At 61.9% G+C, this 13,398-nt stretch overlaps 1 protein-coding gene across 3 annotated transcripts; it reads right to left on the bottom strand.

Annotated features, from left to right (window-relative positions):
• Window positions 1-53: 53 nt before the first annotated feature.
• On the bottom strand, window positions 54-12,432 carry KIF7 (kinesin family member 7). Of its 3 annotated transcripts, none has more exons than XM_055142145.1 (19): window positions 12,342-12,432; window positions 10,504-10,840; window positions 9,304-9,504; window positions 8,750-9,143; window positions 7,933-8,482; window positions 6,642-6,758; window positions 6,056-6,274; window positions 5,707-5,834; window positions 5,247-5,359; window positions 4,949-5,098; window positions 4,482-4,684; window positions 3,728-3,925; window positions 3,344-3,469; window positions 3,040-3,216; window positions 2,582-2,797; window positions 1,763-1,969; window positions 1,212-1,410; window positions 921-1,067; window positions 54-752 (listed from the first exon to the last, which is right to left on the bottom strand). In XM_055142145.1, exons 2-19 carry the CDS (start codon window positions 10,829-10,831, stop codon window positions 379-381), a joined length of 4,047 nt encoding a protein of 1,348 aa, XP_054998120.1. In that variant the 5' UTR covers window positions 10,832-10,840; window positions 12,342-12,432; the 3' UTR covers window positions 54-378. The 3 variants fall into 3 exon arrangements, with proteins under 3 accessions (XP_054998120.1, XP_054998119.1, XP_054998121.1); XM_055142144.1 differs by lacking the exon at window positions 12,342-12,432 and adding an exon at window positions 11,961-12,085; XM_055142146.1 differs by lacking the exon at window positions 12,342-12,432 and adding an exon at window positions 11,961-12,085 and having other exon boundaries at window positions 4,949-5,095.
• Between the last annotated feature and the right edge of the window lie 966 nt (window positions 12,433-13,398).

Raw genomic sequence — 13,398 nt, 5'->3', positions numbered from 1 at the left:
CAGTCCTCCCCACATCCCTGAGGCCAGTTCAAGTGAAACACCACCCCCACACACACCATTCAAGGATGACTTTATTATGAAATGCTTTTACAAACCCTAAAAGTGGGCTGTTTCCCGGGTCCCCCATACAAAGACATTAAAAGCACCACCCCTGTTGCCATTAATACTGGTACAAGCCATGGCTGAACCCCAAAACTGATGCTGTTCAGAACAGAAGGGGCTCAAGGCTCTGGCCACCGGGGGGCAATCATGGGTTCACAGCTATCAGGCACGTAGGACTGCTGGTGGGTTCAAGAACTGGAGCCTAGTTCTCGCTTCTTGGTCCCCTCCCTTCAGCTGGCTCCTGGAGTGCTTAGAGAGAGGTGAGCACTGCCCAGCCTACAGGGGGTTCTTCCTGACATCGATCATCCCGGGGCTGGCCCTGCGCGGGTCCCGCCGGGGCTTGGCCAGAGGCCCAAAACTCCAGGGGAGGCCCGCCTCCCCCACGGGGACCACCCGGCCCACCAGGGGTTCTGCCGCTTCCCGATGCCTCAGCTCCTCAGGGGCGACCGGCTCCTCGCCACACCCGCTGGAGCGTCTCCATGTCAGAGGTAATGGGGCGTGGACCAAGTCCCTCGACTCCTCCCGGGGGTCGCGGGAGGTGTTCTCCATGTGCGAGGGCGGCCAGAGCAGTTCAGGGGCCGCCAGCTGGGGCTCATCTTCGCTTCCAGGGTGCTGTCGGCTCTCCAGGCACAAGGCGCGTTTGTCCCCACCTGTCGGGAGGAGTCCTTGTCAGGAATGGGGCAGCAGCACCCCGGAGAAGGCCACACTTGCCAAAGCCACATGCCCTCCGCCAGGGTAGCAATGGCCCAGTCAGGGCAAAAGCTTGGGGACTTTCTGAGCTGCCAGGAAGGAGAGGCCAGTGGCGGCAGCGGCTTTACCCCTGCTCTGGCCTGCGGCCTGCACGCTGCTCAGCTTCTGTCTCAGCTCCTGGTTTAGCCACATGTGGCGGCCCAGCTCCTTCTCCAGAGTCTGGATCCTGGCCTCGTACTGCCGCCTACTGTCTGCCAACCCTTCTCCCAGGTGATCTGCAGGGAGAGAAGGGGGGTGAGGGGCTGAGCATGGATAGGGCTGAGGGGCCACATGCAGGCAGAGGTGAGATGAGGGGCCATACACAGGCAGGGGTGAGGGGCTGCATGCAGGCAGGGGTGAGGGGTGACGGGCCGGCCTGCCTCGGCTCTGCTGCAGCAGCAGCTGCATGTTCTGCTCGTGCTCCTTCTGCTGCAGTGTCAGCTGACGGTCCATCTGCAGACGCTGCCGCTCCAGGGCTGCCTCCAGCCAGTACACCAGGCGCTGTTGCTCCTCCAGCTGCATCTCCAGCTCCGAGAAGGCGATCTGCTGCTGGTGCTGCTCCTCCCGCAGCGCCACCACCTGCACCGCCATCACTGCCAGCCTCAGCCCCCAGTCAAGTACCCCGACCAGGCCCCGGGTGTGTCACAGAGAAATCCATGGGGGCCTCTGACACCCTCCTGACAGCTCTTGGCAGCTCGTGAGACCCGGCTCCTTCCTACCCACATGCCAGCAGGACCCCACCCACCATGGTACCAATAAGGATTACTGGATAGGTCCAGGCCAGGGCTACCCAAAGGTGCAAGCAGTGCCCGCAGGGAGGGAAGCCTCGGAATCTCTGAAACAAGCTTCTGAGGGGACTTACAGGTGGGCTGAGTACCCCCCGCCCATGGCCTGAGGGTGGTGCAGGTGCAGGTGCAGGGCAGCAGCCCACCTTGTCGAAGTACTTGCAGAGCAGGGCCCTAGTCTCGGAGGAGGACAGGTAGCTGAGCTTGGCCATGAGGTTCATCTCGCACTGCGACAACACAGAGGCTGAGGCCCGCAGCACCCGCTGACGGCACGTGATGGCCTCGTTCTTATACTCAATGGCAGCGTCCAGGGCCTCGATGGCCTCGTCCAGCTGGAACAGTGTCCGCTCCTCCTGCAGGGACAGGGGTATGTGTGACATGGGCTCATGGGGGATCAGCAAGACACCACAGCTGCACCTTTCCTCCTAAGCACGCCTTGAGCACACGAACAGACGCCTGGGCCACCAGCAGGAGCATGGCCGAAGCCAGCATGATGTGCCCGGGGAAATTCAGGTCCCCACACTAAAGGAAAGTGAGGCTTCCCTGCATTGAGCTGGGCAGGGTGTGCCCACCACGTGGTGCTCCTGCCACCACCAGGCCATGCGTCCCATACATCCCATATGGCAAGAAGCCCAGATCCCAGGCCCTAGGGCAGCACCCCAGTGGCCCTCCCACTGCCCAGCCCAGCAATAGCCAGAGCCAGGTGGATAAGCAGGACTTGGAGGTGGGTGGGGTGAGGAGCGGGGTCTTAGGGACAGTGGCACTGGGGGTGAAGGGCGGGGATAGAGGTGCTGGGGGTGGAGTGAGGGGCTGGGTTACATGATGCTGGGGGTGGGGCTAAGGGTGGGGGCGGGGCCATCAGCAGGGATAGAGGTGCTGGGGGTGGGGCACGGGGCAGAGATAGATGCTCCAGGGGTGGAGCTAGTGACTCTGGGGTGGGGGCTAAGGACGGGGGTGGGCCGCACCTCTGGGGACAGCAGGTTTCCCTGCCTCAGTTTGCTGTCGATCTCTAGCCGCTGCTTGAGCAGTGAGTCCTTTTCCTGCCGCAGGGTGTCGATCTCACCGCGGATCTGCTGCTGGCTCTGGGCGCTACCCTGCCGCAGCTGCCCGCTCTTCTCCGACAGCTCCTTCTCCAGGTGCTCCAGGCGGCTGGACACCCGGACGATGTCCTCACTGAGAGCCTGGGGGATGAATCAAGACCTGGGTTCCACCCCCAACATCACAGAACAAAACAAAAATAGTCCTAAGCCTTAAAGGTCTGGGGAGATTCGTGGGACACGATCCAGCAGGACCATGACACCTGACTGGGGGTCCTCACCCATCAATAACTCACCAGGCTTATCAGCTGTGGGACTTCACTGAAACTCACCCGGCAGGCCCCCACCTGGCTGGACCCCACCTGTCGGGCCAGGCGGCCCCTCACCTGGCTGGACCGCAGGCGCTTGCTCTCCAGCCCCGTCTTCTCCTGCATCAGGGCCTCCTTCTTGGCCAGAATGGCCTCCCGCTTGCGCAGCTCGTCACCCAGCTCCTCCAGCGCCCGCCGCTGCTGCAGGACCTTCTCTATCTCCTGGTCCAGCCACTTCTTCTGCTCCTCAATCTTCTGCAGCCGGAGTGGGGCAGCAGAGGGAGGTCAGCTCCAGCCTCTGGCTGCACCAGGCAGCCAAGGTCGCAGGAGGAGTGCAGTGCCCACCAGCAGGGACACCTCGGAAGCAGGGGTTGGGGCCCACCTGCTGCTGTTCCAGGCTGACCACAGAGCCATTGCTGCCGCTGCGACGCTTCCTCTGGAACGCCGCGATCTCCTCTGTCTTGATCTTCAGGATTTTCTGCTGCTGCTCATGCTTCAGCTCCAGCTCCTGAGGACACACGGGTGGATGTGAAGGCTCAGGGGGAGGTGTGGGAGACCCCAGAGTCAGACCTCAAGAGCATCCACAGGCCAACCCTGCCACCACAAGTCTAAGGGGATATGAAGCAGAAGCGCCTCCCAGATGCTGGTCGCTTGAGCGGGTCCTTCCGAATTCTGGCTCAGTCTTTGCCCCCCAGGAGCTGCCTCCCCTGGCTCCGCCCCACGCTCAGCCCCGTGTGTGCACCCTCTGCAGTCCAGGGAGTGGTACCTTAACGCGGTGCTGCCGCTTGTTCATCTCAGTCTCCAGCCGCCGCTTCTGCTCCGTCTCCTCGCGCAGCCGCCTCTGCAGCCGCCCCTGCTGCTGCCGCATGAGCTGCACGCTGCGCTCCAGCTCCAGCAGCCGCTTCTCGCTCTGCACTGTCAGCGACACCAGCCGCTCGGTCACCTGCTTCTTTTCCTTCAGCACCTGCGACCAACACAAGGGTGGCCAGAAGCCTGGCATAATGGTGCCAGGGTTTGTTCAGCAGAGGGATGGAGAAGGGATGCCAAGTGGGTGGGCAGCAAATGGGCACCCCTCAGGCACTTCCTATACCAGGCCCCCACACTCTTGTGTACTAATTTGATGAGTTAACAGCTCTATCATGGTGATGGAGCAAAGCACATCCCTGGGTTTGATTCCCAGTACCACACAGACATGCACAGACACAAAATCACAGAACTGGAGACTGAGGAACAAAGAGGTTGGGAAATGTGCAAGGACACCACAGCGAGGGTGTGGCATCACCAGGACGCACCCAACCTGACCCAGGCTGGCCCCAGGGACTAGACTGGGAGATAGAGGGGGAAGCCAGATGGTGAGCTGCAGAGACGGAAGGACGGAGAGTGGACGGGCAGGCGATGGGACCACAGAAAGGAGACCGAGCTGGCTGGGGGTCTCTAAAAGAAGTAGAACGATGGCCCTGGGCCCTGGGCCCACTGTCCTGCTTCCAAACCACAACCCTCTCCCTGCCCCTGCCACTGACCTGCACCTGGCTCTGGGCTGCAGCCACCCGCTTACGGAATTCCTGGAGCTGGGACCGCTCGCCTGCATCCCGCGGCTCCCGGCCCTCCAGCTCCCGAAGCTGCCGCTGCCCCTCACTCAGCTCAGCCCGAACGCGCTCCGCCTCCTGCTCCAGCTCCCGGATGCGCCGGCTGTGTTGACGGTTCAGCGCCTGGGCTGCCTTCCCTGGAGCAAGGACCATGTCAGCCCAGCAGTGCTCAGGGCTGACTCCTGCTCTGTGCTCAGGGATCACTTCTGGCCAGGCTCAGGGGGCCACATGAGATGTCAGGGATAGAATGCAGCTTGCTCCCGTGCACAGCAAGTGCCCTCCCTGCTGTACTATAGCTCCGGCCCCACGCTCATGCTCACAGGTGACCTGTCACCCTGTCACAGACAGGGGAGACAGAGACTGTGGTGCCTATAGCAGAGAGATGCCCTGGCCAGTCCTACCTGTGCGGACTAGCTCGCTGATAAGCTCCTCCTTCATGCGGATGTTGATGGCCAATTCCCGAATCTTCTGCTGGGCCTGTGCCAGCCGCCACTCAGAGGCCGAGGCAGCCGGGGCCTGGCGGGGCCGAGGGGCAGCCTGGCTCCCTTCTGCTGCAGTGAAAGACCGATCGTCAGGGCTCCAACACCCAACAAGGGAGACGGGGAGAGAAGAGGGTTGCTCTGGGCCCGGGGAAAGCATGCGGGAGCATCAAACGGGGCCCATAAGGAAGAAGTGCAGGGAAAGTGGCCCTTTGGTCACCTCTGGGCCCTGGGAGTGCTGTGCCCAGCTCCTGCAGGCAAAGTTCAGGATCCTTCCTGTCAGGGGGGCTACCTGCACATCTCCCCCTCTGGCTCCACTTGCTGATGCCGTTTCTGGAAGGGAGAATCAGGAGTCAGTGTCAACCCCAGCCCCTCCCCCTGCCCACCTTCAGGTCCACATGGAATGAATCCTCCGGCATTCCAGTCCCCAATGTCCCAATGTGACCCTGCTCGGGATGGGGGTGAGTCTGGGATCAAGGGTAATGATTCGGAGACACACAGTGATGGGAGGTGCCAAGGGCCACTTTCAGAGACCCTGAGGTCCAAGCCAACCCCCTCACGGGTGACAACTCAGCTGATCATGCAGTCCCTGCCCTGCAGGGGGCACCTGTGAGACCAGTGGCTCCTCCTGCCACCCGGCCCTGAGCTGGTCTCTCTCAGAAGGCGGAGGCTCCACTCACTTTCGAACCTGCCTCAGCAACTCTTCCTCCTCCTGGTCCTCCTCCTCCTCCTCTTCGGATGTGGAAGAACCACTTTCCAGCTGCTCCATCTCTGCCACCAGCACAGCTGCTTCTCTGTCACCTGCCACCTGCCAAGGTGGGCCCACAGTTTAGCCAGAGACAGGGTGGGCTCCCCGTCCAGGGAGGCATGCAAATTCCCACCCAACTGAAGGGCAGAAGCTGCCCCAGAACCTCCAGCTGGACCAGGACCTCCCAGTGACACAGACCAACCCCAGTCCTTCCCTGGGGCCACAGTAAAGGGGCACCCCACTAGGTGAGGGGCACACTCCCTGCCTCATCCCCTCCTCACCTCTCCCAAATTCTCAGGACCAGCTTCATTTCCAGGAAGGCAGGTTGGGGGCACCGTGCCCAGCACAAGAGTGTGGCCACTCCCCAGCGGAGCTGTGTGAGGTCGGGGCACAAAGGAGCCAGCGGGCAGGAGCCCGGCCCCACCCCAACCAGGCCGCACCAGCTCCAGCCGCAGCCGCAGCTCCGCCATCTCCTCCTGCTGCTCACGCAGCCGGTCGCTCTGCAGGGTAAGAAGCAGGTGCCAAGGAGTGGGGGACAGGACATCGGGATGCTGTTACCTGCAGCATCACTCCCTCCTACCATACAAATCTCTGCCACTAGAGGGCGCTAGGACCAGCTCTGCTCCATCTATCTTGGGGCAACAGTATGATTTGCAAGGACCCCCAGCACTACCATGAATGACCCCCAAGACAGCACCCAGCAGGGAGAAGCACCTCTGGGTGTGACCCCCAAACAAGCATATAGGGCGACCCTAACACCACCCCACATTTGCCCTCCTTCGCTCCCGCTGTGCATCACCCCATCTCTACCCACCTGGGAGAACCCAATCCTGCCAGCTTCTGGGGGAGAGACAACCTGCCACTCACCTGCAATTTGTACTGTTCCATGGCATCCTCCAGCGCTGCCAGAAAGTCCCGGTTCTCCTCCTCCAGCCGGGCCACCTGGTTCTGCAGGGCCAAAAGCTGCGGCGCTGCCTCCCCCTCCTAGGGGCAGGAGAGGAGCTTTAGAGGCAACATACACCCAGGTCCCACCTGCCCCGCACGTCCTCTGCAGCCACCTGCCGCCTCTAGTTTAAGTTACTGGTACTGTTTAGTGTTGTTGCCTTGCACATGGCGATGCTCAAGGCTTACTCCTGGCCCTGCACTCAGGAATTACTCGTGGTGGTGCTCGGGGGACCCAGGTCAATCACTTGCAAGGCAAGTGCTCTACGCCCAGCACCAGCCTCTTCTATATTTTTATTAAATCACTGTGAGATAAACAGTTACAAAGCTGTCCATGACTGGGTTTCAGTCATACAATGTTCCCTCAGCAGCATTTACTACCACCACCAACGACCCCAATTTCCCTCAATCCATGCCTCCACCCCGCCTGTACAGTAGACACTATTCATGTTCTCCTTTTCTTCTTCTCCTTCTCCTCCTCCTCCCTCTCCTCCTCCTCACTCCCTCCCTGATCCCTCCCTCTCCTTTTGGTCATTATGGTACAGGTATCCCTTTACCTACTTTTAGCACTCAATTTTTTTTTTTTTTGCTTTTTTTGGGTCACACCTGGCGATGCACAGGGGTTACTCCTGGCTCTGCACTCAGGAATTACCCTGGCGGTGCTCAGGGAACCATATGGGATGCTGGGAATCAAACCCGGGTCGACTGCATGCAAGGCAAATGCCCTACCCTCTGTGCTATTGCTCCAGCCCCGAGCACTCAATTCTTATTCTTTTGGGTCACACCCGGCAATGCACAGGGGTCACTCCTGGCTCTTACACTCACACTCAGGAATCACTCCTGGCGGTGCTTGGGAACGACATGGGATGCCGGGAATCGAACCCAGGTCGGCCTCGTGCAAGGCAAACGCCCTACCCGCTGTGCTATCGCTCCAGTCCTCCAACTGTCATTGTCATAGTGGTCCCCTCTCTCTGTCCTAACTGCCCCCTCCCTCTTCCGCCCCACTTGTGACAAGCTTCCAACTGTGGGCCAGCCTCCTCCTCTATTTTAATAGCGACACCACTGACTGACACTTGCTAGGCCTCGCCCTGGGAGCTGGACCACCCCTGCAGCCCTTCCCTCCTGCCCTGCAGGATGGGAGGCAAAGTGTCCGAGGTTACCAAAAAGACTGGATAGAAGGGCTTTCGCCTCCTCACGACCCCTACCGGGGTCTCACCTGACTCGCGCGGAGCCCCTGCGGAGCCGGCTCCTCCGTGGACATGCTCTGGATGCCGCTGTCGGGCCCCGAGGCAGAGCTCAGAGCGCTGCGCTCACCGTCCACGGCGCACAGCCACTCGCGGACCTTGCGCGCGGCGGCACCGGGCAGCCCGGGCTCGGCCTGCAGCTGGCGCAGGAGGCTGCAGGCGGCGTCGCTGCGGGCCCGGTAGCGCGCGCACTCGGCGCCCAGGCGCGCGGCGGCGGCTGCAGCGGCAGAGGAGGAGGCGGCGGCGGCGGCGGCGGCGGCGGGGCCTGGGCGCGCGCACCGGCCGCGGTGGATGATGCGCGTCTCCGAGCGGTGGCGCGGTGGCGCGGGCGCACCGACTGCCGCCTCGTCGGGCGTGCGCTCGGCCTCGGGCCGCCAGTTGACCGTAGCGCGGTTGCGGATGTTCTGCGCGCGGCTGGCATAGTTGAGGGTGTTGAGGGTCTCGTCGAAGTCGGATGAGGAGGGGCTGACGCAGGCGATCATCGCTGTCTTGGCATTACCACCCAGCGAGTCTTTGAGAATCCTGAAGACGGTCAGGACAAGGGGGTCAGGGCTGAGGTTCCTAAAACCTAGAGAACCCAGAGAACCTCCCCAAGACGCTCAGACGCTGTCCCTAAAACCCATGGTACTTCCCCATGATTCTCGGATGCTGTGTCTAGAACCCAGAGCACAGCCCCAAGATTCTCAGACGCTGTCCCTTCTAAGGGACACCCCAGGGCACCTCCCCAATACTCTCGGACATTGTCCCTAGGACCTAGGGCACCTCCCCAAGATTGCTGGACTCACGCACCGAGTGATCTTGGAGTCCCTGTAGGGGATGTGGCTGCCACGTCGCTGCGGATCACCCAGTGCGCTGATGACGTTGCCCAATGCCAGGAGGCTGCTGTTGATCTGGATGCTCTCCCGCAGCCGCTCGCCAGAGCTGCCCGTCTTCAGCACCCGCTCGGAGCCTGCCAGGTCCACGAAGTGGAACTTGGACACGAGCAGCTGGCCAGGCGCTGGCCGGGGCGGGCGGCTGGGGGAGCGGCCACGCTGCTCCAGGGTGACGGTGAAGACAGTGTGTGAGCGGCTGGACAGGCGGTTGAGGTGGGTAGAACCCGTGTGCCGCGCCGCATTGCCCGCCTCCAGGAGGCTGAGCACCTCGTCCAGGCCCTCCACATCCACCTCCTTCACTCCACACAGCACTGTGGGCACAGGAGGGGGTCCTGCTCATCCAGGTTGGGGCCCTGCGCCTTGCCCATGTCCACGCCCTCCACCTTGGGGACAGAGCTTGGTGCCCATGGGGGAACTAGAGCAGAGGCCGGCACGCCCCCGGACAAGTGCAAGCCCCGGGCACCTCCTTACCCACATTCCCTCGGTCATCCTCGCGCAGCTGGATGTCACGGCTAGCAGTGCCCACCTCCAGCAGGTCCCGGAACTCCTCCTTGTACACCTCCAGGTAGGACACGTGCACCAGGCAGTCCAGGAGGTCGTTCTCATCGATGAGCTTGAAGGCCTCGGCCATGGCCCTCGGGATGATGCCCTGCTCGTCCTCGCGGAGGGGGGCTGGGGAGATACACAAGGCTCCAGGGGGATGAGGCGGGCGGGCAGCCTGGGCCATGCCAGGCTTGGAGGGGCTGGGCAGAAGGTTGGGGGTTCAGCAAGGGGCTGGAGCAACAGTACAGCAGGAACAGCATCTGCATGAGGTCACTCCCACATGGTCTCTGAGGCCTGCCAGGAGTGATCCCTGAGCACAGAGCCAAGAGACGGACCTGCACACTGCTGGGTGGGGCCCCAAAATCAGAAACAAAAACACTGGAAAGTAGCTCTCATGGATCAGCTTTCTTTCTTTTTTTTAGGGGGGGCACACCTGGCGGGGCTTGGGGGACCATATTGTGGTGCCAGAGATAGAATCAGGTTAGCAGTACCTACTGTCCAATCCACAATCAGTCCAGCCTGGGCTTTTTTTTTTTTTTCCCATTTCCACAAAGCAAAATGCCAGAGTGCTGGGCCAGAGTGATAGTACAGCAGGTAAAGCATTTGCCTTGCATGCGGCTGACCAGGGTTCGATCCCTGGCATCCCATATGGTCCACCCGTGCACTGCCAGGAGTAATTCCTGAGTGCAGAGCCAGGAGTAACCCCTGAGCATCACCGGGTATGACCCAAAAACAAAGTAAAAACAGAAGAAGAAGAAGAAAGGAGAAGAAGAAGAAGCCAGAGTGGTGACGGAGGAGCCAACCCCGTACGCTGTGTGGTTCTATCATCCTGATTTATAAGCCAACAGGAGGGAGGGCCATGTATGCCTCTGAGTCTGCGGACCCAGCAGGTCTCATCCAAGCTTCCATGAGTTGTTCCCCTGCACAGACCCAGTTTCCTGCCCCACCCCCACAAGCAGCCGGCGAGCCCAGCTACCCACCTGCCTTCCTGCCCTGCCCTGACCACTAGTGAGCACCACCAGGATGCTGGAGGGTCAAAAATCCACCTTCTTGCTCTCTGCTGGAGAACAGGGGGGCTGGAGCAAAAAGTCAGGGGACCCTGTCCCCTGCCTGTGTAGGGTCACTCACCCACACTGGCCTCTCCCATGGTGTAGGTCTTGCCTGAGCCTGTCTGGCCATAGGCAAAGACAGTCGCGTTGAAGCCCTCGAAGAAAGCCTCCAGGAGGGGCTGCACGCAGGCCTGGTACACGGCCTCCTGCCCCGTGTCCTCATCCAGCACCACGTGGAAGCTGAAGTGGCGGTCACGGCCCAGGGTGACACGGCCATGGGCCGGCTCCACCCGCAGGCAGCTCTGGTGGCCATGGAGCAGCTCCTTGGGCAGCAGCGGGCGGACCCGCAGGGCCACCCTGATGGTGGCCTCCTCTGGCCCGGGCAGCCTCGGGGCCTCCAGCCCCATGGTGAGAGCCTGTGAAAAAGGAAGAGGCTGCCATGGACATCCCCTGATCCAGGCCTGACCACTACTGTACAGGGAGGGGGCCCAGATCTGGACCCCACAGGTGGGTACCCAGCAGCCACTAAGCAGAGACCCAACAGAGCACCCAAAGTAGAGAGCTTCCGGATTCCAGCTGCATCCCTCATGGACAGACACGACAGAGCCCTTCTCACTGCTGAGTGTCCCAGCATCTGCCTTTTACACCCCCATCATTTTCCAAAAAGCCCCCTGCCTCCGCCACCAAGCTCCTACACCTAATGCTGTTGCTTCCATCTGCCCCGCCCCATCTGGTCACAGGCACCCTGGCCCTGACTGACCACATCTGGAAGGGCCCTCAGAGGCCTCTGCCCCCCACTTTGAAAATCCGGAATATGATGGTCACCCCCACAAAAAGCGTCTCCCTAGTGCCTTCCAGAGGACATACCAGGACTCCCTAGTTCTGGGCTCCCCACCCTCTTTCCCAGCCAGGCACAGACACAGGCGTTCCCTGGGGCTCCTTGCCAGCTCCTGCTACCCCCAGGCGTCCCTCCACCTCCCAGAGGCAGACCAGCAGGTCAGCTCCAGGTGCTGCCTAGCCAAAAGCGAAGAGCCGTCCAGGACCCTCATCCCAGCCCCTGATCCCGGCGCGATTTCCACCCCTGCAGTTGCTCTGCACGAGGAACGGTGCGTTCAGCTGGTCCCGCAGGGAGCTAGCCCCTGGGGGGGGAGCCTTCGCCTCCCGCTCTCCCTGACCGCTGGCCGGGCTTTCCCGCAGCCCTGCTCAGGGCTCAGAGCTCCTCGGCCTGGAGGCTCTCAGTTCCACCGAGGCGCACCGGGCAGGCAAGCCCGAGGTGCCGGGCCGGCAAAGTTTGGAAAAGTGATGACGAACACGGACCGACTCTCGAAGAGTGTCAGCGTCTGACGCTTCCCGGATACGGGTATCAGACCCCCCTGACTTAGCAGGTCGGAGGGCCTCCAGGAAGCCTCTAAGCAAGGATGGGGGCTTCCCGTGCCGGGTAGGGGCTCCCCAACTCTGCAGGCGCCCCAGCTTCCCAGGCAACCGCAGCCGGGGACGAGAGCCCACCTCGACCTCCACGCCCGAGCCCGAGCCCACCTGTATGGGGTGCCTGCAGCCCCCAGCTGCGCAGTCAGGCCCCGAGCTCCAGCGCGGCGCGCTCCGATGCCGTCATCGGGACCCCCGCCCCCCCAAATAGCCCGCCCCGCACCCGCAACTCCGCCCGCCGAGGTGCTGGGGGGGAGTGGAGGAGGGGGCGGGGCGGGACTGTTTGGGTGGATGTGGGCGTGGTCTTTAAGGGGGCGGGGTCAGACCTCCTCTTTCCCGCCCCTTATCCGGAACTCCGCCCGCCGGGGTGCTGAGGGAGGAGGGGAGGCGCGGAGGGGCGGGGCGTACAGCGAAGGGGCGGGGCCGTTTGTTTGGCTGTGGGCGTGGTCTATAGGGGGCGTGGCCATACCTTCTGTTTCCCCTCTCTCTTACCCAGAACTCCGCCAGCTCGGTGCTCGCGGGGGCGGAGGCGCAGACCGGATGGGGCTTCCAGCGAAGGGGCTTGTTTGTGGGTGTGGTTTTCCCCGGGGGCGTGGCCTTGTCTTCAGTTTCCCCGCCCCTCAGCCGGAACTCCACCCGCCCGGGAAGCGCAGGCGGGCGTGGTTGTGGGCGTGGTCATGCCGGGGCGTGGTCAGGCCTTGGTTTTCCCAGGCCTCCGGGACCCACGCAGCCAGCCTGGTCGTCTGTCGGGTGGGTATGAACTTTTCAGCAGCAGATTCAGAGTTCTGCCCGCTCCTTCGGGTGCCGTGCCGAGCTCCCGTCCTCCGGCCTGCTCCCTTTACGCCCCACGAGGCTCACCGCACCCTAGGGTTGTGACGGAGGATTGGGCACCCCCCTCTGCCCCGCACTTTTGCACCCGGAAAGAAGCCTCGGCACGCCCGTGCTCCGCCAGACCCAGAGAGCAGGACGGCGCCCAGCACGCCCCGCACAAGCCTGGACGCACAGGCTGAGGCTTGTTAGTCTGCACTTGGAATGGGCGTGGGTTGCCTTGGGTCTCGGCGACTCCCTGGGGCTGAGTGGAGGGTGCCACCTCACAGCGCTGTGCTCCCTGCACCCACCTGCGTGGGCTCTGCCATTTCCTCTGTATATAAACAGGGTTTTCCCAATGACTCGGGGACAATATAGTGACGTTAGCACCTAATAAAGGGCTGGTTTGTGGTAAAGTGCATGCCTGGCGGGCATAAGAGTTTGTTTGATTTCTGGCATCAAAAATAGCAGTTATTAATATATTATTATTATTATTATATCAACGTATGTATATTTAACATATTTAATATATCAACAGAGAGTCTCTTGCCCCCGCGCCTGGCTGTCTTCACTGGGGCCCCTCATAGGGGGTGGGCTTCAGTTTTCCTCCCCGCCCTGAGCAGAGCCCCCGCAGCAGAGCAGCAGAGGTCTCTCTGGAGCCCAGCCACAGCCATGCTCAAGGCCCCTCGCCACACGTTGGAACAAGCCTCAACGCATAAAGGAACTGGCAGAGGAACCCAGG

Source organism: Sorex araneus, chromosome 6, assembly GCF_027595985.1.
Source record: "Sorex araneus isolate mSorAra2 chromosome 6, mSorAra2.pri, whole genome shotgun sequence".
Classification (NCBI taxonomy): Eukaryota; Metazoa; Chordata; class Mammalia; order Eulipotyphla; family Soricidae; genus Sorex; species Sorex araneus.
Note: the sequence above shows the minus strand (reverse complement) of the source record. Positions and strands in the feature narration are given on the sequence as shown.

Bases quoted from the DNA above. Each gene is read 5' to 3' on its own strand.
- KIF7 (XM_055142145.1), bottom strand. From the start codon at position 10,831: ATGGGGCTGGAGGCCCCGAGGCTGCCCGGGCCAGAGGAGGCCACCATC. The intron at 6,759-7,932 runs GTGAGACCCCGG...TCCTGCCCCTAG, and splicing joins AGGGGCTCCGCGCGAGTCAG to GAGGGGGAGGCAGCGCCGCA. The intron at 1,411-1,762 runs GTGGGCTGCTGC...ATGGCGGTGCAG, and splicing joins TCTGCAAGTACTTCGACAAG to GTGGTGGCGCTGCGGGAGGA.